The following is a 25105-nucleotide window of genomic DNA, read 5'->3' on the forward strand; positions in this document are numbered from 1 at the left end:
ACTGAGATTTTCTGTACTTTATTTTATAGGCACACTTTACTTGCATAAAACATATACTTAAATAAAATACTTGTATGAGTATTTTAGTATGTTGAACTCTCAACATTTAACATTTCAGCCTATGAAGCAGAGACTATTGTTATATCTGCTGCTGTATTATCTGACTCTCCAAGTTAATTACCAACATCAGTATTTGTTTTTCTCAATGTATTCACAGGATGTAGCTATCTGTTAACCTTATAACCAAATGAATTATTTTTGTTTAGCACTGCTAGGGATTGAACCCAGGTCCTGGCACATACTAGGAAACCGTTTTATTACTGAGTTACAGCCCATTTCATTTTATTTCATATTTTCAGGTAGGATCTCCTAACTTGTCCTGGCTCACCTCATATTTGAAAGGCAAATTTGAAAGCCTCCTCAGTAGCTGGGATTACTGGCCTGCACCACCACACCAAGCTCAAATGAGTTATTTCTTAGTTGTTCACTATCTGTTGTATAAAGCAAATTATATGAACCAAGGTGGCCCTATCCTGGCATCCGTGGGTCTTATCCTCCATTACAACGTAGACACACTCTGTGTCCGTCTCTATTTTAATCATATACCCATTTTCTGTTTGTAAAATGGAGGAAAAGGAGGAGGAGGAGGAAGGGGGGGCAGGAGGAGGGGGGGAGGAGGAGGGGAGGGGGGAGGAGGAGGGGAGGGGGGAGGAGGAGGGGAGGGGAAAGGGAAGGAGGAAAGAAAAGAAAAAGAAAAAAAAGAAAAACAAGTTTTGGGTTGAACACTCTTCTTGAATCTGGCTGTCAGGTCCCTGGATGTTTATTGCTGACTGGCAGGGGGTGCTGTGCCTTCCTCTTTCGATCCCTTGGCCAACCAGGGAGAGGCCACCCGCGCCCTGGCCCCGGACCGTGCCCCAAGTAGCAAAGCCGCATCCGTCCATGCTGCCTCCTCATGGCCTCTAAGCCCTGAACCGGGAAGCTTCTCATCTTCCCAGGTGGCCGCTCCCGGTGAGTGTGTCTGGTCCCCAGGTCAGGGCCCTGGTGGAGTCATCTGGTCCGTGATCTGGAAGGGTCTCTGCTGCAGCTGCAGGCTGTGTTCCTGGATCCACAGACAGCACGTGTCCCCAGAACTCAGGAAGGGCAGCCCTGCAGGCCACCACTAAGGGACTGTGAGACAGGAATTTCTGTCTTTTGTTGGCAAAACGAAAGTGAATCTAGTGATACACCGGGAAGCTGTATTGGACTTCTTCTGTAGCTAGAAGGGAGGCCCAGCTCTAACCCTGTTAGGCTGGATGGTTGCTTGAAAAAAGAAAGGGACTGGTTCTTTTTCACATGTACCTGTTGCAGGCATGGGCTAGAGTGCAGGAATTTTCATCGGTTGGGTGTACATTTTCAAAGCATGAGTGCTGTTTTTGTATGCAAACACTTCTGCCTGGACTAGTAGACTGTCAGTTTGGAGCCCAGGAGCATGTTTGCTCCTTGTATTGGTGCTATCTTGTAAGAAATCCTTGCCTTGTGATAGGAGGAGTCCTGGCAGTTGTTAAGAGAACACAAGATGGGGAAAGTATAAATCATGTACAGTAACAAGTTAAAGTCCCTGGGAGTTTGCCTTTACCCTTTGCAGAGATTCCCTAACAGTTTCATTCTTTATCTAGTTTATCCTCAGAGATATTAGGAGAAGGCATCCAGGCTTTAATGATGTATCTGGGTTTTGAGGTCCATAAGATTGCTTGAGAGGGTGAGCAGCAGGAAGGAACACACACCATACTTTTAATGGCAAACGGGCTGTAAGTTAAGGTCCTGGGAGTGCCTTTCCTCTAGCTGGGGTGGAGGGTTGGGGTTGGGTCTGACTGTCTCATTTCCCCTCTCATAGTTCCTACTCTTTTAGTCTTAAGGGGGTGTGTTTTTCATGGGGATTCCCAACTGTCTCTGGGACACACTGGAAGGGGGCAGGCCTGGAAGGGAGCCAGTGATATTTGGGGAAAGCCCTTCAGGAATTGCACAACACAGATGCTTGACATCATTGCTGACAGGAAACTACTTCTTTGGGTCTGTTTGGAAGGTCCAGCTTACTCCTTTGAAAGTTTATTTAAAGACTGTTGATGCTCTGTTTCTGAGCACACCCATCCTGAGACCTAAGCTCTTGGTTACCTGAACCACTATTAAGTCAAGTGAGCAAATTTGTGTGGCAGGAAAGGAAGATGGGTATTCTGTGCCCTTTTTGTGAGAAAATAGCACACAGCTAGAATGAGATGACTGAGTTCGTATTGCTAGAGTCCTAGAGCAGAGCTTCAACTCTGGGAGTCCCAACAAATGAGGTGTGATCACTTGCCCCCAAAATCAAATGGAAAAATTAATGGTTAAAAGCAGGAAAGGAACTTTAATCAGTGCAGCTACATGAGAAAGACAAAGGAGACCAGTGTCTCCAGCATTGTCTTCAGGGTACTGACAAGAACTTCTAGGATCTACAGACAAGTGGATCAGAAAAAAGCATAGTCCATCTGTCTTGATCCAAAGGTGGCCTGGATGATCATTAGGTCAGGACTGATCGGTGGAGTCTTGTTGGAGACAGTAAAGTTGCTGTTGCCTGGGTGGCAGTTCTTATTCTCCACAAGATGTTTATCCATCAGACATGTTGGTCCTAGAATCCAAGTTGACTCAGAACAAAGGAGAAAGATGAAAAAAAGGAGGCAGAGAATCCATTTAAAAAAAAAATCCCACGTTTAGTTACCCATGGAGTATTTGTAGGGTCCAGTGAAGTCAGGGTCCTTGTTACATTTGTAACCCCTGCCAGTTTCAGTTGAAAGTGAGCATGAAGTACAAACTGACAATTAAAGGTTTGTGGGATGCCTTTTCAGAAAATGATGTGGTGGTGCGACTGACTCTGGGTCTTGTTGTGTGTTAGTTGTGTCTTGGTTCAGGTAAAACCTTACCTGTGTCCAAACATAGGGTTGATATTGGATGGAAAAAACCTTACTGAGCATGGGCGTTACTATGGATGGAAGAGAAATTTGTTAACATTATTTGAAAAGTATTGACAAATGTATTCTGTCTTTTACTTATTCCCAAGACACAAAGTTTGTCCACAAGTTTGGATGGTTTGCTGAAGAGTTATTGAGCTCCTGTTTGTAATTTTTCTGTGAATAATTGTGAATATTGAGTTTTAATAACTAACTTTAAAAATTAACCAGATTATTACAATGCACATTGAAAGCAGTACTAAAAAACACAAATAATACAGAAAAATATAAGACAAATATTCAGGTTCTAAATTTCTAAAAGTATAAATAAGCATCCCCAATTTTCTAATCTGACAAAAGACCTCCCCCCTGATAAATTCTGACATAATGATCCCCCAGACCACACTTTCCCAGGACTCCTGGTCCCCCTTTGTCTACTTGTTATCTGAAAGCTCACAGTTAGTACACCCAAAGACAATGCTGAAATGTGGTCTCCTTTGTTTCCTGGTACTGATTGAGGTATAACTTTAATCAGTTAGTCCAGTTGGGGTCCAAGTTCTTCATGTCCTGAGCAAAGAACTGAGCAACACACACAGAAGTAGCAGGCAAAGCACAGATTTGTTGAGGTGAAGTGGAAATGGCACTCTGTAAGGTAGAGTGGAGTGGGCACATCAAAGAGGGAAGCTCAAGTCCCGACTGAGTAAAAATTAGTGTCTTACATACTGAGTTGTGGGGCATTATTTTTCTCACCCCATTTGCTTCTATTGGTTATTTTATAAGCCCTGATTATTATAGTGTTCAATATTACTTTAGAAAACCTACTTAGAGTACTGTCTACCTTACCCCATTGGTTGTTTTAGAAGACCAATCCTGTGACAGAAGTTTTTATGGCCACAAGACCTCCTTAATTGGAGATGGCATGATAATTGGACTTATAAATAGGGACAAGATGCCTCATCTCCCTGTATTGTCCTCCAATGGCATTTTTCTTATACCCTGCCCCCATCATCTTGGCGTCCTTGAATTCCTGCCTAATACTTGCTTTTCACCATTACTTTTTCTATTTGGTTTTTGAGGCAAGCACCCAGACCTGATTGATTGGGATGCAAAGTCAGTCAGTTGTCAGACTTAGGATTCTGGTAACAACACTTAGGACAAGAAAAATTGCCACTACAATAAACCGTCTTAAGAAGCTCACTTAGATCATTCATTGTTTTATGCATTATAGGATAGCACCGAGAATGTTCCCATTATAGTTACTCACTCTCCTCTATGTTCCCATGTGACACACAAGATATCTTCAAAAGTTAATGCCAGAAGTGTCTAGAAAGTTAATAAGGCTTTGAATCTCCCTCTGGGTCCATTGGAAGTGAGTGACTTACAAAGAAAGAGAAAGGACTACCCAGGCCTGGTGGTGCATATTGGTAATCCTAGCTACTCAAGATAGAAGCAGCCAGGTTTCAAGTTCAAGGACAGCCTGAGCAATTTAGTAAGACTCTGTCTCAAAATAAAAACAAATGGCGGGAGAGCCTAGTATTTGTGAGTCCTTGGTTTCAATTCCCAGTAGAAAAAAAATGAGGAAATATAGGAAGACAATCTGAGAGGTACCCACACTTATCATATCTTCAGCTAGAGGTCAATTCCTTCTGCTTCCCTTTTCCAACAGCACTACCTCAATCATTCCCACCTTGGTTGTACTTTAGGGTGTGGAGAAGGGACAGCAGAATACTGAGAAGGAAGAAGAAAACATTATACTTTACCTCACCCTTTCCATGAGTTTGAGGTGGCTTAAGATCTTTAGATCTTATATTGGCCAAATAATATTGTTATATTGTTTTCATGTATGGATACATAACAAAACCCCACCATTACGTATTACTATAATGTACCAATAAAAATGTGGAAAATTTTTCAAAAAAATTCTTTAAGTCTATTGCATAATAGAAGGAAGTGGCCATTAATGAGCAACCGAATGCTACTGTGTGCATTTGTCTTTTATAATCATTCCCATGTTGACTCTTAGCTTCCAGGTAGGAATTTTAGTCATCACATATGTATAGGAGGAATGTGAGAATCCCTAGGGTCACTCAAAGCTGGGACAAGTTAGAAGATAAAGGCAGAGCTCAGTGGTAGAGCACATGCTCAGTATATACGATGCCCTGGTTCTGTCCCTACCTTGCATGTGTGCATGTGTGTGTGTGTACACCCCCCCCCCCCCCACACACACACACATAGAGCTTAGGCAAAGCTTTTCCAGGTAGGTGTTATGGTGCAGTATTAATAGATGAGGAAGGTGAGAGTTCATTGGTAACAAAATACTACTGAACTTTGTTAATGTGCACCATGTCTCTCTGTCCATCTCTCCATCTTTTATTCCTCCATGTCTCACTTTGTTCCTAGCACCCTCTTTTGTTTTCTTCCTTCCTTCTCTTCTTCCCTTGCCCTAACCTGGTAGTGAGTTTATATCTCTCCTAGTTGTTCATAGAGCAGCTCATGTTGAAGGCCAACAAGGAGGAGGAAACTATAAGCTTCCTGCTCTGTGTCCTTTCTCAGTGTGCCAGAGACATCTCCACAAGCCTGATTTCTAGAGGAATCTCGTTGTTCATGTCATTTGAATATCAGTTAATTACAAATATGCCATATTAACCAGGAAGGGAGATTTTTGCTATCTCATTCTTCACAAAACAATGTTTCATAGAATAAGCTTTGACTGGGCTGTATAGATTTTGATAAGGAAAACTTCAGGAACAATGATGGTAGATTAAGTCCAACACTACACTTCTAATACAAATATTGAAAAAATGTTGCTTGTTTTATATTTAATTTTATTTTATTAAGGAGGTGGTACCAGAGATTGAACTCAGGAAAGCTAATCACTGAGCCACACCTCAGCCCATTTTATTTACTTTTAAAAAAATTTATGTATGACAGCAGAATGCATTACAATTCTTATTACACATATAGAGCACAATTTTTCACATCTCTGGTTGTATACACAGTATATTCACACCAATTCATGTCTGCATACCTGTACTTGGGATAATAATGATTATCACATTCCACCATCATTAATAACTCCATGCCCCCTCCCTTCCCCTCCAACCCCTCTACCCTATCTAGAGTTCCTCTATTCCTCCCATGCTTCTTCTCCCTATCCCACTATAAATCAGCCTCCTATACTAAAGAAAATATTCAGCATTTGGTTTTTTGGAATTGGCTAACTTCACTTAGTATTACTTCTCTAACTCTATCCATTTACTTGCAAATGCTATGATTTTATTCTCTTTTATTGCTGAGTAATATTCCATTGTGTATATAAGCCACATATTTTTATCCATTCATCTGTTGAATGGCATCTAAGTTGGTTCCATATTTAGCTATTGTGAATTGTGCTGCTATAAACATTGATGTAACTGTGTCCCTATAGCATGCTGTTTTTAAAGACTTTGGGGGTATAGACCAAGGAGAGGGATAGCTGGGTCAACCATTTTATTTCCTTTTTTAAAAACAGAGTCTCACTAAGTTACTCAGAGCCTCACTATGTGGCCGAGTGTAATTGATTTTGAAATAATTTTTGACTTAATGAAAAGTTTAAAAAAGTGGAAAATCTTCATAACATCTTGCATAATTAGAGTACAATCATCAAAACTAATAAATATCAATTGCAGACTACTACAGTATTATTAATTAGATTCATATTATTAATTAAATTATTTGTAATACATTAGTTACATACTTTATTCCAAGATTTATTGTCCCTCTACTACCCTTTTTCTCTTCAGGATCCAATCCAGATTCTCACAGTGCAGTTCACTGCTATAGATCTATTTTTCTACTCCCTATAATAATTTTTCAGCCTCTTTCCCCCTAAGATCTTGATACTGTTGAAGATACCAATTAGTTTATGGGTAGATTTCACCACATTTTATTTGTTTGATGTTTTCTCATGATCACCTTGAGGTCCTGCCTTCTGAGAAAAACACCACAGCAGTACAGGGCCTTCCCAGGCATCATATCAGGGGTGTGTGATGTTGGTGCCTCTCATTGCTAATGGTGTCAGCCTTGGTGGAGGTGATGTTTGCCAGGAGTGATCATCTTCCCCTTGTAATGAAGACATATCTTGGGAGAAACACTTGTGTTATGTCAATATCCTGTTTGTTCTTAAACTTCCATTGATGAATTTTGGCATGTAGTTTTGGAACATGTTGTAAATGATATTATGTCAATCTCAGGATGGGTTTTTAAAAAATGGTTCATTTCTTCTACACTTTTATATTTTCCTGTAAGGAAGAATTTCCCCTTTCCTTCTTTTATTCAAATTTATGTTAGTATTGACTCATGGGTGTTTATTTTGTTATATGGGTTGTAATCCATTTTTACCTTTATTCGATTTGCTGTTCACATTGCATCGGCTTTTGCCACCAAAACCTCTTCTTTCAGACTTGCCCTGTGACATTTGTGTGTAATAGATTTGTGACTACTAAGTACATCATTACAAAAGCTGGTATTACCTTAAATTTTATACACTACATGGGACCTGATTGTAGTTGGCAATTTGGATTCAGCCTTTTAAGGGTAAGGAGACCAATTTGCTAGCACTTTGGAATTTTTAAAAGTTCCCAGCTTATCTCAAATGATGACTTGTAAGTGTTAACAGAACAATCAGTGTACACATGAGCTATTTATTTGTCACTGGTAAGAAGTCCAGAACATTTTATTAGCTTAGTAGCTTGATTAAACTTCATCCTGACTAATAATTGACTGTATGTGAAGGGAAGATATATTGAGATGCTTAAAATATTCTCAAATGAGTTAAGATGTCTACCCCCTCTCTGTCATGTAGGGGCAAGTCTGTATTCTGCATCCTCATTCCAGAAATAAAGGTTTTAGCAATAGTTTTTGGCTCCCATGCTTTTCTTGCATACTCAAAATACTCCTTAATATCCATAACATTTGGGATACTACCTTTATTTTAGTTTTAATTTCAGTATCTGCTGACTGAATACACAGTGCTAAATGAACTCAGTTAAAATTTAAATCCATATTTATTTTAGTCATAAGAACAGTGATGTTATTGATACTAGCAATTTTAGTCCTGCATACATAATGAGACACACATAATCCTTGCAGACCAGATAAGGCTGCTTACTTTTTTATAAAAGGCAAGTGATGTAAAAAGAAAAAATGTATTTTATGCACTTTGATCAAACTGTGGAAAAGTAGCTATATTGCTTTTCTGCTGGTGCCAAAAAGAGGTTAACAGTTATAGAAAAGATAGGTAAGCAATATAAGTATAACTAGGCTGTGTTTAACCAGAGAATATGTCAGTTTTAATTTTCTTGACATCTATCTTCAGCCTGTGTGAGTTTTTATTCTCATGTGAAATTCAGGAGCTCTCTGTTTCAGAAGGACTGGGTTTTAGATCTAGTGATGTAAAGCTTCTGGTAAATTCTAACTCAAGTATTCAGCTTGATCTTAGCCTATTCCTCTTGTTTTCCCCTTGGATCTCCTGATTCTACAAATTTCTAATCACCAATGACCCCTCTCTGCTGTTGGTCATCTTGTCACAGTGCCAGGTTGGTGAGGCCAACCTTGGGAAAGGAAAAGAGAAAGGGTGATGATGACGGATAACAGATGTGAGTGGTGGAAACATGGGGTTCAGGGGGCAATTCTATAAACTGTGCTGACCCCCCATGTGCTTTCTTTTTAAAATCAATTTACCTGCAGCTCTGTCTGGCCTAAGATTCATCAGTAAACAACATTTTATCTGCTTGAGAAATGCAGGGCCAAAGACTCCTTCCTGCTAATAAAAAGAACACAGGTTCTCTGAAGGAGGGATTTTGTGACTTCTATACAGGGCAGATTCCAGGACTCAATAAGACAGAATAATTGAATATTACACAGCCATAAAGAAGAATGAAATTTTGGCATTTGCAGGTAAATGGATGGAACTGGAGAATATCATACTAAGTTAAATAAGCCAGTCTCCCCAAACCAAAGACCAAATGTTCTCTCTGATATGTGGATGCTAATCCACAACAAGGGAGAATGAGGAAGGGAAGAATAGAAATCCATTGATCAGACAATGGAGAATGAAGGGAAGGGAGTAGGGAGGGTAATAGACAGTAGAATTAATGAGACATACTTTCTTAGCCTTTTATTTGAATGCATGACCAGGGTAACTCTACATCATGTTCAACCTCAAGAATAGGATCCTAATTAGAATAAGTTATAGTCCCTACGTGTGTAATATGCCAAAGTACATTCTTTGCTATATTTATATAAAAAAAAACAAATAAATTTTTAAAAAAAGAAAATGTGATCTTAAATGACACTTCTTAAAAAATAGAAAGAGAGAGAGACAGAAAAATTAAAAGCAAAGCACACTATCAATAACATTTGTAAGAACAAGTTCTAATTAAAACTGGTCAGCATGGGCCAAAGTGACTCAGAGTTGCTTTGAATTTTTAACGTATTGTTATAATATTAAAATGTCTCCTCATGGCAAAATACCATTTGCAGTGGTGACTTGATAGTCTAATGCAATCCTTCTATCCGTGAGAAGTCAAGAGGTGGACCTGGTGTGACTCTGGAAACTTCCCTGGGATCCCCAATAAAACTAGAGGTCAGGAGGGCTGCACCTTCCCTCTCTTCTTTGAGAGGATCCATTGTCTCCTTTTTTCCTGTCTCTTCTAATAAACTCATGCCTGAGCTACTCTGAGCAACTCCTCTGAAATCTTTCCAGCATGATCACAAAGAACAAGTGACCAAAGACATCTAGAGGAATTTTGGCTCCATAGATGGCCTTGATCTCTAACAATGACTTTCCCTGGGGGCTTCATAAAAAGAGTGAAAAGAGGTGGGATTTGAGTTTGTTGAAGATCTTTCCTATTCCCAGAAAAGATATAGATATTCCTCATTTTTAGTAACCTGTCCCCCTTCCTCATTATTTTTATCCTATATTTGCAACCTCTAGAGTCGAGAAACTGATTTATGAGTAAATATTCTCCTTCTCCATTTTTTTGAACCCTGAATAAAACCATCCCTTAAACATTGATTTTCCATGGGATGAGCTTCCATACCTAGGAAGAAAAACGCTACAATAATCTACCATCCCTAGAGAAGTTCTACAAATCTAATTCTTAAGGTGATTGCTCTTGATTTCTTGCTTGTGGCTATAGTAGTTGTGGTTAATTGTGAATTAGTCTTTTATTCTATATGAATCTTTGAAAATAGGGTGTGAGGAGATCCAAAGGGCTGAAATAACTAGATATTATGATATTAAGTGAAAATTCAATTTTCAAATGCAATTCAATTTTCAAATGCAAATATGATTTTTAGAAATTATAGTTTTGCAATGAAAAGCTAAAGGAGATATTTCTGTTAATATTATTCTTTTATTTACTTTAAACAGAGGAGACAGGCTAGAGCAAAGAGAAAGATAGGGCAAAAGTTACTACTCTATGACTGAACTCGAAGACCATTTTAATGCTAAATGGAATCATAATCTAAATACTGGCATACATGCTTAGGAATCTTTGGGACTTTTCTAGGAAAGGCCTAAGGGTGGGAATTCCTGGAAAGGTTATAGGTATTGAAATTGTTCTTGTTTTGTCTTCTTTTTTTCTTTATCTACCATTGCTATTGGAAATTTGGAATACAAAAATATGAAACTCACTTCAGGAATGAAGATGTCATGTTTTGATTAATAATAATGTGAATTATCTTTAGAGATCAGATTTAATTCTTTGGATACATCTCTTTTGTTTTGCTTGAAGAAAAGGATTGCATTTAGCTAATAGGCAGCAGTTCTAAAACAGTAGGATCATTTTCTTTTAGATTTTTCACACACTTTCTAATTTTGCACATTTAGTATTTTCAAACTGAAGTACACAGAATTTTTGTTACCAGTACTGCAGGTTCCAGTGTTCCCCCAAAGTAAAATCAGGCAGGAACACTGTTTTACAGGAAGAAGGCTTTGATTCTTAAGCTCTAATATAGGGAAGGCAGCAGGTGGGAATGGGATTAACAGTCCATTCATTAAGAGAGAGAAATATACAGTTTGTTGTTGTTTTGTGTGTGTGTGTGTGTGTGTGTGTGTATTTTTATTGCATATATAGGGTAGGCAGAAACTCAGTGATGTCATTTCATATAGAGGTGCAGTCTTAGAGCCCACCTGGGCTCTTTTCATCATAGAAGAAGTAGTCTTCATGGGCTACCTGTCTCATTATCATATTAGGTCTCTGTTCTGTGATATAATTTTAATATGCTAGTAAGGAAAGGGTTATCATGTTTTATTCCAGTGACTAGTTTCCACATGCCTTTATCCTTTATAATTCGGTAAAGCCTTAGCACTGTGTTAGAGGAAAGTACAATATTAATATGTATGCCTGTGCATCACTGATAGTTAGCTTTATAACTTTGCTTTTCTCAGTCTTCTGTTTCCTGATGTTTGCTGACCCCATAGTCTTGAGGACTGAGTGTACTACCTCACTTTTCTACTCATTTCTTTTTTAGCATTTTGTTATTTTTGAAAGAACTAGAGGCAGAGAGAAATTTCTTCATGGATGACATTGGCTTTTCAAAAACAAAGCTAGGTTTGTTGCAGGTAATATTTCAAACCTCTTGCACAAGACCAGTTAACATTAATGTCTTATCTAATTAAATATTTTAAGGGGTCTTTTGCAACTTATTTAGTGAAATGCTTTAAATCTACTTTATGAATGTAATATTCAGTTTTTGCTTTAAAGTATGGAGCTTCTTAACTATTGGCTTGATTTACTTTATAATTTTCATAGTTAATTTAAAACTTTACTAGAATTTAAATGACCATTAAGGAAATGATTTGTCATTGTGAAAAATTATGATGTTACTTTCTCAGCTGATTGAAAGTGCATAACAACCAGAAATATAAAGTCTAGAATTATAAATTCAGAGAGCTTTCTCCTGTGCTTGACTGCTTGACTAAGCTTGTATTCATAATAAAAATGTTATAAACTCAAAAAAAATGTGGCACATGATGATGGTGTAGGCTATCTCTCAATGTAAGTTGTGTCATACTATGTTTTCAAGTACTACGCCAGGCACGTAAAACGCTCACCTGTCTTTTCCCTCCATTATGAGTTTTGGGTACTCTTTAATTATCAGGAAATTATTTGGCATCTAATTTTGAGTGTTTCATTGAATTGAGGATTCAAAGGTGTTTTTCCTCCCATTATGGATTCAAAGATTGTTCTCATCATAGTGATGTGGGCTGACTATTAGAAAGTAATCTAGTGCAGCACACTTTAAAACAGAATTGATTTAAATATATTAGCAAGGGTTTACAATCACATTTATATGGACTATCAACTTACATTGTTTCCCCCTCTACAGAAAGGCAGAATATGTCAAGATGTCTTCCAGTAATGACCAGGATTATATCCCATTTTTACAAAGAAACAACAGTGACCTCCCTGAGATGACCTCAAGTGACCTGAAGACATTTCCTGAAGGGGCTGTGTTAAGTTTCCATAACATCTGCTATCAGGAAAAAGTGAAGAGTGGCTTTCTATTTTGTGGGAAAACAGTTGAGAAAAAATTACTATCAAATATCAAGTATGTATATGAACTTTTTAAAAGACCACTTTAATGACCTATCTCAGGCTTCAAAGGCTTTGCCTAATACCAATAAGTTACTGTGAGCATTTGTGCTTCAGTCTTTGTGCTGGTGTATAGACACATGCTTTCATTCCTTTTGACTAAACTAGGACTAAAATGACTCCATTTAATGAATTAAAATTGACTCATGAAAACTAACTCATTAAAATTGACTTGTGAAATGCTGACAAGATTTTTTGTAGAAAGTAATGTGATTGACCACATGCATATTGAATAGCTGTTCAAACATACTGTGGGAATGTATATTTACCTTGTCCTTCACTTTATCCCTCCCCCCCCCCCCTTTTTTTTATTTGTTGGAGCATGGAGGAGTGTGGATTACAGACTTTACCCAGGGCTTTGTGCTCCCTGGGTCATCATTCTCCCCATGAGCCACACTCCCAATTCCTCTTGCTTATCTTTTTCACCTGGGAGACTACTGACTCAGTATACTAAGGGTCTCCTCTATTCAAGAGTTCACACTGAGTTTATGGCTTAGTGGTGTGCATCTCTACAAAGGAGGAGGCCATTGTTTTGTGCTTTGTTAGACTTATAAAAAGTAGTAAGTCTTGAAGTTTTTATTTTGTTTTTACTGTTACAAACATAGCAAACGTTGGTTTTCATGCTTATTCACATTTCTGGTTTTTTATTCAAGAGAAGGTCATATTTTTCTGGCTGCAGTGTTTCCAAACTTTCTCCTATCTGCTGGACTCAAATAGTCTCTGGTGTGTGAAGGGTCACTCTCATTATCTTTTTTTTGGTTTGTGTTGAATAGCACTATCATTATTGAAAATTATGACAATATTTCAAGAAAAGGTCATGAGAATCTTGGTTTTTCTTTGGATTTTTGCTCTTCTGTTCATTGTTTAAGAAGACAGTAAGACAAAAATTGATCATGAGAATTCATTAATTTTCCCTACTTTCTTAGAATTTTATTTTGCTTAGTTTTTATCCATATCTAGCATTTGAGCTTTCTCTTACCAATTCTAAAATTATTGAAAAAGGGCTGAGTATGTAGCTCAATGGTAGAGTGCTTGCCTTGCATGCATGAGGCACTGGGATCAATTCTCAGCACTAAATATAAATCAGTAAAGAATAAAGGTCCATTGACCACTAAAAAAATATTATGGAAAAAAATTCTCCATTCCAGCAGATGTGTGGATGTCCTATAATTGTGAGGAAAATTCTTCACCCTGTTTGAGAAATTGGTCTGGTTATCTATTTTGAAATAATTTGAGATGTAAAGCTGCATGTGCATAACCCTTTCACCAGATTCCCTAACTGTCCACACTGCACTGTTGCTCCCATCATTGTGTCTCATTTGTGTCCATTGTTACTACTGGTTTTTGTGAATCACATGATTCACCTTTATCCCTAGTTCTTTTAGTACTACTTTCTAGAAAGGTGATTGCTGTCCTGTATAATCACTCAATTGTTTTCTGGAAGCAACTAAGAAATGATGTATCCTCAGAGTGAAGGCAGGAGAGGTCCTGAGGATCACTCTTCACTGTGTTCCCCACATAAGTGACTAACCACCACATCGTGTCTCTGCAGTCTTGTCCATCCTGGTACTTTCTAGTCCCATCCCACTCCAGGTGATGTTAAAACTGATCACCTGGTTATGTTGCTGTCCGTCAAACTTCACCATCAGATCACCATTTTCCTCTTTGTACTTGATTAATATGAGTGGTGATACTCTGATATTACTCCAGAATCTTGTTCTTCATTAAACTTGAGTTTCATTCCACTATGGTGACTCCTGTGTGGATCAGCAACCACTATGATTGTTGATAAAGGGTGAGTTCCTATTTTCATTGTCTCATAATTTGCATTCCAATAATAGGAAAAATCTTCATTCATCATTTTTCATTTTGGTTACTGTATAGACTCATGGATTGTATTTTTTTTTAATGTCCTTTACTGGGGACTGAACTAAGAGTTACTATACCACTAAGCTACTTCCCCAGTCCTTTTATATTTTGATTTGAGACAGTATCTTGCTAAATTTTCCAGGCTGGCTTCGGACTTACAATCCTCCTGCATCTGCATAAGGAGTCTTTGGATTACAAGAGTGTACCACAGTGTCTAGTATGGATTTGTATTCTATACAATAACACTCAATTGTAATGCTTCATTAGTATTATTTATCTTCATACTCCTATTGCTGCTGATTTAGTCAGTAGGAAATTTTTCAAGACAGGTTAATTTTTTATTTTTTAACTCATCCCGCCACTCTTAATTCTTTGGCATAGCAAGAAGTTCCAAATTTATTGTATACTTGCCTTCCCAGTCCTGGAATCCTCCAGTGTTTATTTTTGGAGAATGGTATTGAGAAAACATGATCTGGGCGATTTGAACACTCATTGCTATTCGGGTGTCATTGCTCCTGTGCCTTCTAAATGGACAGACCTAGGGAGTGTATGTATGCAGGTACCTACACACATTGAATATGTCTATTGCATTTGGTAGTATAGCCATTTGGACAATATTAATTCTACCTATCCAAGAATATGGGATGTCTTTCTATTTTCTAAGTTCTTCAGTTTCTTTATTCAACATTGTGTAGTTATCATTATAGAGGTCTTTCCCCTCCTTGGTTAATTTAATTCCCAGTACTTTATTTTATTTTTGAGGTTATTGTAAACAGAATAGATGTACAAAAAGGATCATGGTTTAAAGAATAATTGAAAGGAATTTAGAGGGACCTGATCCATCTTTCTTATAGATATTGACTAATAATAACATCCTTCATAGACTAGACTTCTGTTAACCAATAAGTCTTTTTTCTTTGATTTGGTGCTTGTTTTCTGTCTGCAATTTCTTCAGTCTTCCTTGAGTGTATCATTGCAGAGTCTAAGTAAATAGTACTGCATTTAAAGTAGAACAATAAATCATCATGCTTTTGTGTTTACAGTGGAATCATGAAACCTGGTCTCAATGCTATTCTGGCACACCAAAGTCGAGGGAAATCTTTGTGAGTATAACAGAAAATATGTCTCAACCACTTCTGTGTAGTTGTTGTGTGATTTTTAAAGATGAATTTTTAAAATTTACTAGGGCATAACTAAACAATTGATATGGTGTTGTTGGCCATATTAGAAGTGAATGGAGAGGGGAGAAAGGGAATAATGATAAAAGTGGGAAGATGGAGCTGAAGGAATAATTGAAGACAATAATTCTTTTTTTTTTTTTTTTTTTTTTTTTTTGGTAAAGAAGCACATTGCCTGAGCTGGATCCACCAAATTCAGACAGCTAGAAGCTCATTTGGGAAGACTGTGCTGGATCAGCCAACATGGCTTTGCTTATATACCTTTGGGTTTTCTTGTAACAACAACAACAGTAACAACAAAAAGATGATGAGAATTTAAACATACACATGCACATATAAATAATTTTAGTTAAACCTCAGATTTCTGGAGTAGTAAATTTTCTAAGTTTAGCAGAATATGAGAGATATGGCCTATAATGGAGGAGAGAAATCTGTAACGTATATGTCCTTTTATAGGTTGCTAAATATCTTAGCTGCAAGGAGAGATGCATCTGGATTATCTGGAGATGTTTTGATCAATGGAGCACCTCAATCTGATAATTTCAAATGTAATTTGGGTTATGTGGTTCAGGTAAGAATTCGTAGATTTGCCTTTTTTGTTTCATCTGTATGAGCATACTCTTTACTTACAGGTTATTATGCTTCTAGTTGTTTATGTGACATGCTCACATAACCAATATTCATTCCACCAGCTTTCATAATCTTCCATCTCAAGAGTTAAATGGAAAAGCAAGGAGGACTTGGAAAATGACCCTGGACAATGTTATCAATTCTGGCTTGTGTATAATTTACAAGTGTCCACAGTTGTCCTTTTTACCCTTCTAGCATTTTTCCTTTCCCTAGAAGATGTGTTTACAAATCCTTGTACAAAGCAACCTGGCTGTATCTGGTTCTAGTGGGCATGATTACCTGGGCTCAAACCTGGCGTGCAGATTGAGGATGAAAATGACTTCCTTGGACTCTGCAGCTATCTTTATGTGGGTCACTGCAATTGGTATAGTTGAAAGTTTACTATTAGCTTGAACTTTACCTTGGTTATGTTATTTTTATAGATCATGGATTAAGTTGCATATACTGAAATATGACTGAGGAGATTAAAATGAGACAGAAAAAGACACATGTACAGGGAAAATTACACTCAACTTAGAAAATTAGTGAAAAAAAGCCCCAGAGAGAATTCAGTCCAGTCTGGAACAGATTTATTATTAAGCATCTAAAATCATTACAGAGTAAAGAAATAAGTATGAAATAGGGAAAACTGAATGGAAATCTAATGATATTAAATATTATCACTAACAAATTTTACATATGATAATCATATTGTGGTTATGTTTTATATACATATAGAACTATGTACTATGATGTCTGGAATTTTCTTCAAATTATAGATGAGACAACACTGATCATGAGTTTATAATTAATGAAATTGAATTTTGAAGATGTGGAGTTTATCATATTATTCTGTCTATTTTTGAATATATTTGGCAATTTCCTAATGGAAAGTAAAAATAAAACATTTTTTTGGTAAAGGGAAAATGTTGATTTCTGATTTCAAAAATGAAAAAAAATTTGCATTAGGATGATATCGTGATGGGCACCCTGACAGTGAGAGAAAACTTACACTTCTCAGCGGCTCTTCGGCTTCCAATGGCTATGACAAATCATGAAAAAAATGAAAGGATCAAAAAAGTCATTGAAGATTTAGACCTGGATAAAGTAGCAGATTCCAAGGTAGTGTGAAAAAACCTGATAGTATCATAACCATGAAAGATGACCTCCTGTGTAGATGCTGTGACCTAAATGTGTGTTCCCCAAAATGTGTGGGGTCAAAAGTGGCTGCTTTCTGTAATGATGAGAACAATGACTACTTACATACTATGAAGGTGGAAATTAAGTGGAAAAATACTCTTAATAATGGCTGTATCCTAGGAATGGAGTGTGGTTTGGTGTGGGGAGTGTTCCTCACAGGACCCTTTCCACCCTCATTGTTAAGTCATGGCTCATTTGATGTCTTTGAACTAACCCTTCTTCTTCCTGTTTCTCTTCCTGCTATTAACTGCTGTTTTCTTTCTCTTCCTCCTGGGGCCTTTGTTCCATGAGTTTTTTGAGGTGAATTTCTGGAATCAATAAATGACAAGAATCCACGGATTATTGCTTTGTATGTTTAATTTTTCTTTCAAAATTGTATTTTGTCAAATTATAATTTACTTTTAATTCATATAGTCACCAAGAATTTTTGGAGCCTTTCTTTGTCAGTTTTCTTATCCCCATCTCACTCTCTCCTTTCTTTCCTTTCCTTTGCCAGTCCTATTTTCAGATCTATATTCCAGGCTTCTTTAGGTTTGAGAGGTACAGTTGTGAACAAGTGTGACAATGAGTGAAGTGTGACAAACAGTTAATGCCTACTTAGGCATCAGAGAGAAAAATTGAGTGGAATGCATCAACTTAACACTATTGAACAGTTGAACAGTCTGTAGGCAGGGATTGCTGATCAGACATTTGAAGCTGTGTGTGATAATGAGCTACTTAGACTGTAAATGGTTCACCTCCTTAAGAACTCCCCGACTTAGAAGCAATGAAAGTTGGGGTTCTACTGGCTTATGCTTCCTGTATTATTGTGGATATTCTTGCATGTGAAATATATTTGTTATGGAAGAATAACCCTAGGATTCCACTATTTACCATTTATTTTTTGTGTACTTAGTGATTGAGTTGTCTTTGCTTTTCATCTGTTTATTGACTTGACTTTTGAGTTTCTTCTGTGGGATTCTACTCTATTCTTTAACATTAAGCACTCGCAGCCTTAAATTTCTTGCTTATGTTTGCTGGAAAAATATGCAGAGGTAGTCACTGACTGCCTATATTCAAATAATCTAATTGAATTCCATGGTTTATTTTTTTTTTTTTTTTACTTTTGGCATTTGCAGGTAAATGAATAGAGTTAGAGAAGATAATGCTAAGTGAAATTATACAATCCCCTCAAAACAAAAGCCAAATGTTTTGTCTGATATAAGGAGGCTGATTCATAATGGGGTAGGGAGGGGAAGCATGGGAGGAATAGACACAAACTCCAGATAGGGCAGAGGGGTGGGAGGGGAAGGAAGGGGGAATGGGGTTAGAAATGATGGTGGAATGTGATAGACATTATTATCCAAAGTACATGTATAAAGACACAAATTGGTGTGAATATACTTTGTATACAACCAGAGATATGAAAAATTGTGCTCTATATGTTTAAGAAGGATTGTAATGCATTCTGCTGTATATATAAATTTTAAAAAGTTAATTAAAAACAGAAAAGATATTCTCCTTACTATAATGTGATTGTTGAATCATTAATAGAAGAGTAAATTCCTAATTCTATTCCCTTAGACTTCTCAGTTGTTAATATCTTCTTCCTTAGTTACTATAGCTATTTCTTACTGAAGTATTTTATAGAAATTATATATATATATATATATATATATATATATATATATATATATATATATGTAATATTTTACCTCTTGTTATGCATCTCCAACAAACCAGAACATTGCCTTCCTTGTTTTAATACCATTATCAACTAACACAATGAGTAATGTATTTACATCATCATCTATATGGAGTTCATGTTAATTTGTACACATTTTCCAAATTGTGTCCAAATGTCTTTTATAGTTCAATTGTCAATAGCACCCTTGTTTGAATCTTGTTAAGAGACTCTGGGAACTCTGAATTTCATAATTGCTTCTAACTTTCTGCCTACCTAAAACCTTCCTTCTCTACTCACACACAGAATGACATTGACTCATTCAAATGAGTAAGCCCGTTGCCCTGTTGAATAACCTGTCTTCTTTTAAGTCTGAAAAGGTAAAGTAGAAATTCTGCATTCAGTTAGGGCATTGACAATGTCAGTATGGAAAACCTTGTAGAAACTGAAAAGGTGTAGATAGTGAACATTTCCTGGCTCTAAATGTACCTATTTTTGGTAGATAGTGAACATTTCCTGGCTCTAAATGTACCTATTTTTGGTAAGTCCACTTGGGGACTTTTGGTGAAAACAGTGTGGGAAGTTGTTAGAAGTCTAATAAATCACCATAAAGTTTTCCCCTTTTCCTCTCCTATCTTTCTCTCCCATTTTAGGCTATAATTTCACTATGTCAGGGCAATGACTCTTCATGTTCTAATAGACTATCTTAAACCTAAATATACTTAAAAACATACAGGACTGTTCAAAGCATGGGCTTCACATCCAGTCTCAGCACTTACTTAGCAGCTCTGCTCTGACCCTCAGTTTATTCACTTTTAAGAGAAATTTCTTTCTTCTCCCCCGTGTTCATTTATTTGTTGCTCACAATAATTAGGACAATGAGATAAAGTATTTCTGTCAGGACTGTTCAACAATCATACTGACTGTGCCATTCTTGCTGATAATATAATAATCTGTGCTTTAGGTTTTATCTAGGGGAGAAAGAAAAAGGACCAGGATAGCAATGGAGCTGATCACAGATCCTCCCATCTTGTTCTTGGATAAACCAACAACTGGTTTAGATTTGATCACTACAAATGCTGTTCTTTTGCTCCTGAAAAGGTAAAGTTCTTTCATTTATTCAATATATGATTACTTGTGTTTACCATATATTCTTGGTTCAGGGAAATCAGAATACATCAGCAGACTTTCTTACTTCTTTGTTAGAGGGAAATTATAAACAAACAAAGAAATGTTATCGAGATTGATGAAATAAGAGTGTAGGGAAGGAAAGTGGTAATGGGGTTGGGAAGCTGTTTTAAATAGTAGGAGGGTCAGGGAAGACCACAAGCATGTGACAGGTGAGCTGGAGTGAGACCTCATGTATCTGCAGAAGAGTTCTGGGTGGAAGGAGCAGCCAGTGGCCCTGAGCAAGAGCATTCCTGGTGTGTGTGGAACATCAGAGAGACCACAGAGACAGAACCTAGTAGATAAGGGGAAAGGAAACTGGGTGATTTTGGTGTAAAAACAAAATACCACAGACTGGAGGCAAACAACAGAAATTAATTTCCTTCTAGTTCTGGAGGCTGAAAGTTGATATCAAGATGTTCCACAAGGTTGTTTTTCCAAGGCCTCTCTTATTGGCTTGTAGATGACCATCTTCTCCCTCTGTGCCAGTTTCTAATCTCCTCTTAACTGGACACCAGTGAGTGAGGACCTTCAAGGTTCTCATGCAATCATAATGACCAATTTGAAGACACTTATCTCCAAAAGTAGCCACATTCTGAGATACTGGGGGTTAGGTCTTTAACATGTGAGTTTTGGGGAAGCCAGAATTCAGCCATTCACAGTTATAAATGATGTGAGATGAAGTTGGGCTGGCCTAGCTCTCCTAGGCCAGTGTTAAATATATGGCTTTCTATTCTTTTTGCTAGGGACATGGGGTCATTTTTTTTGTCTTATTAAAGATACAATAAGCTTTCATTTGCCATTCTAGAATTGGGAACAATGAATGTTCAATGAACTGAGCAAAGGGGGTTGGCTTTATAGGAAGAAAAGGGCAGAAGAAAGAAGAGAACATATAGCATAGAGGTTATTAGAAAGTTACTTTCCTTAAGGGGTTAAACAGAGGGGACTTCCTTGTAATGCAACTCAGGTAATACAGAGCTCTTATGATTGGTTACTGAGAATCTGATTTTGGAAAACAGACCCATTTAAATCTAGTTTGATTACCTTGTACTTAACACAAAAGACTCATGGAAGCATTTTGAGCATAGGAGCAGGGCAATGGCTATAGGGAAGGCTGTGAGGTTAGGATAGGATGAGTGAAGGACTCTAAGAAGGAACTGTTGAGGCAGGATGGGGTCTGGACTAAGGTGCTCATGCTGCAGTGGTGGGGAGCACAGGTTCTGAATCTGTTTGAGGCTAGAAAAAACAATCAGTTTGGGAAGTGGACCTGGGCTTTGAGAATTGAGAGATGATGCCTGAGATTTGGGGCCTGATTAAGAGGAAGAATGAAGCAAAAAAAATGACAATAGCTTTTATTAAGAAGTGAGAACTGGGGCTGGGGATGTGGCTCAAGCGGTAGCGCACTCGCCTGGCATGCGTGCGGCCGGGGTTCCATCCTCAGCACCACATACAAACAAAGATGTTGTGTACGCCGAAAATTAAAAAAAATAAATATTAAAATTCTCTCTCTCTCTCTCTCTCTCTCTCTCTCTCTCTCTCTCTCTCTCTTTAAAAAAAGAAGAGAGAACTGTGGAGCTGGGCATGGTGGCATATGTCTGTAATCCCAGCAGCTTGGATGCTGAGGCAGGAGGGTCATGTGTTCAAAGCCAATCTCAGCAACTTAGTGAGGCTCTAAGCAACTCAGTGAGACCTGTCTCTAAATATAATATAAAAAAGGACTAGGGATGTGGCTTAGTGGTTAAGTGCCCTTGAGTTCAATTCCCAATAACAAAAAGAAAAAAATGCAAGACTGTGAAAGGAAAGTTTATAGGAAACATTTCAAAAGTTAACTTTTAAATTCATTTGAAAGTATAAAAAATAATTTCAAAATTATAAGATGGCTCCAAGAATATTACAAATAAAATCCACTCTTCTCTCCTAGTCTCTCCAACTGTTACATTTTACTGCATTTTATTGCCCTCCATGTCTCTGATCACCATTACATAGATTTTTTACTTTACATCATCCTTTATCACTACTGAATACTCCTTAGTTTAAACTCCAAGATATAAAGACACTATACCATATCAACCTCCCAGTGAGGAACTTAACAATGACAGCTTCACAATTATTGAGTCCTTCAACTCCAGTCAGATGTCACAAGCTCACCCTGCTTTCTTTCTCTCTCAGGATTCTGAAGAAACACGTATTTCCTGGATGTTTCATTTTTTTATCCTCTAATCTGGAAAAGATGCTCAGTCTTTCTCTGGCTCTCATGTGGTTGAGTTAGGACATTTCATGAGTGACCTTCAGATGGTCTATTACAGTTGCTTAGGCTGACTCAGGCATGAAACCATGCTGAGTTCCCAGTATAACACACCTGAGCTTCACCCACCACAGCTGGTGTACACCTCCATCATCTGATCACATTGGTGTCTGCTGGACTTCTCTTCTGATAAATTACTGTTTTCCCCACACTGGAATAGATTAGTATATTATTGGGAAATAAAATAGACTATTTAATGCCAAATTCTATTCCTCATCAAATGTCCCCCACCAATTTTAGATGTACCCAAATCTCCTGCTCTTGTGGTAGCTGCCTAACATGTAATTGTTGACAGCATATCTAAGAAAGAGGTGTTTCTTCTTCCCTATTCATTTCCCATATGATTCAGTGAGTCGGATCTCTATTACTCCCTGTTTCAGTGATCAAGTTGATCCTGATTGGGCCTCATTCAATGTGGCTTTTGTGTTCCTTTGACTTCTCCCTAATCATTTGTCCAGCATTTCTTTCCTTTGTGGTCATTATGATGTTCCATGCTCACGTTGTACTATATCAGCCATTTGTAGAAGGTGCCCTTGGTTAGAAACCAAGATATGGTGGTTTAGTGCACTTACTACTATTGGAGTGGCTTAGCTTCTAGTGGCATTGCCTTTAGAAGACAAATCTAGGAAATATACATGTGTAAGTGTGTGTGTGTACACACATATAAAGTAGAAATCTGATTCTATACTTTATTTGTTCAGATAATAATTATAAATATACTTACATATGCATTTATGAGTCTCTGTGTGATTTGCACATTGTATGTACCCAATCTACCACTGAGCAACATTACCAACACCTACATGTGAATTTCTGATTGTCACAAATAAACATGCATCTGCAAATGTTGATATTTCTTTTAGCATTTAATGTTATCATTAAAATCCCATGAATTCATAATAATATTCCTAATTCCAATCTAACAATTCAGTGTATTTTAAAATAGTTTTTTAGTTGTAGATGGACAGCTATACTTTATTTTATTTGTTTATTTTTATGTGGTGCTAAGGATCAAACCCAGTGCCTCACTCATGCTGGGCAAGTGCTCTGCCACAGAGCTACAGCCCTAGCCCCCTTCAGTGTTATTTTAAATTTTGTCCTTTCAATCTTTGCAAGTCACTTTAGACAGTGAGAGATATGGCCCATTATCTCAATATATTTGCTTATTTTCTCAGTTAAGTAATTTAATTGTTTAATGCAATCAGTCTCCCAGTTGCTTTGGTCTACCACCTCTGGAACCCCTCTGCCTCATATATTAAGCTGGCAGACACATCACCTTCATGGCTCACCCTCTCTATCACTATGTCACTTCCTCTGGTGCCCATGCCACCATAAGAAAGGTTCTGTGCTAGCAGAGAAGAAACAGGAAGATGAAAAGATGGATAATTAAACATCTTAATTTTGAAATGTAAAGTGCACATACAAGTGTAGATGCCAAGTTATGGGTCTAGCCTTCTGGTACCATTTCAGAATATACCCAAGATATTTTTATTATTTAGAAATATGTTAATGATGTTTATTAGCAAATGATGGATTGATACAAAATATATAACTGCTTTCTTTATGCTTTGCACTACGTAGCACACAAGCATGCTGCCTACTGCAGGGAGCTCTAATTGGTCATTCTAAATGACTTATGTGTATTCTTATCATCAATGGTCTAGTTATAATGCATATTCTATTTCTTTAGTCTGAGATAGAGCCTAAGATTCTCCACAGGAGAATCAAACAGGGGATTCTGATAACGTTGCCACTGGTCCTCAGACAACATTTTGGGAAGCAGGGCTGTCATGCAATTATGCTTCCTGCTTCTAGTCCAGCTCCCTATTACCTGCTGGCTACAGTTGTGTTTTTTGAGTGAAGACTTAATCATCCCTTTTTTGGGGGAATCTCTTTAGTTATTTTCTTCATCCAACATCTAATATCTCATTATCAAAAACATACACACACATAAGTCCTGCTTTGTAAAAAGAGCTTCTTTTAGTTTCCAAAAAAAGCATTTTTAAAAAATTTCATGCTTTGTTTATTTTGTTCTTCAAGAATGAGCTGTCTTCTATTCTTAGATCACTCCTGCTGAGACTTTTGATGTTCTACTAGTATTATCTTCATAATGGGTTGTAAGTCTCCTATTTTGCTTAAATGGAACCCTCATCTAATTCTATTTCCCATTGTACTGAAATTATTGGCCTACTGGCCTGATTATCTTTGAGGCAAAGCATCTTTCCACACACAGTTAGCATATACTAGGTGCTTCTCAAGTATGCATATTCAAGCTGTCTTCTCATAATTTTTTTTTTTTAGTACTAAAGTTTGAACCTTGGGGTGCTCTACCACTGAACTATATCTCCAGTTCTTTTAATTTTTGTTTTCTTTTTTTAAAAAGACAGGGTCTCACTCAATTTCCCAGGTTTGCCTCAAATTTGCAATCCTCCTTCCTTACCCTCCTGAATACCTATGATTAAAAGCATGTACCTCCATGCCCGGTCCCTAAAGTATTTCAAATATAGTTTTTC

General features: G+C 37.3%; 1 protein-coding gene across 1 annotated transcript in view; it reads left to right on the forward strand.

Annotated features, from left to right (window-relative positions):
• The first annotated feature begins 846 nt into the window (after positions 1–846).
• Positions 847–25105, forward strand: part of LOC139706421 (broad substrate specificity ATP-binding cassette transporter ABCG2-like) — a 41415-nt gene continuing 17156 nt past the window's right edge. The window contains exons 1-6 of the mRNA XM_071614435.1: positions 847–1008; positions 12336–12557; positions 15514–15573; positions 16105–16219; positions 17227–17379; positions 20085–20221. Of these exons, the coding sequence (XP_071470536.1) occupies positions 12355–12557; positions 15514–15573; positions 16105–16219; positions 17227–17379; positions 20085–20221 (668 nt within the window). The 5' untranslated portion in view covers positions 847–1008; positions 12336–12354. The remainder of the gene's footprint in view (positions 1009–12335; positions 12558–15513; positions 15574–16104; positions 16220–17226; positions 17380–20084; positions 20222–25105) is intronic.

The sequence above is a fragment of the Marmota flaviventris genome, chromosome 7, assembly GCF_047511675.1.
Source record: "Marmota flaviventris isolate mMarFla1 chromosome 7, mMarFla1.hap1, whole genome shotgun sequence".
Classification (NCBI taxonomy): Eukaryota; Metazoa; Chordata; class Mammalia; order Rodentia; family Sciuridae; genus Marmota; species Marmota flaviventris.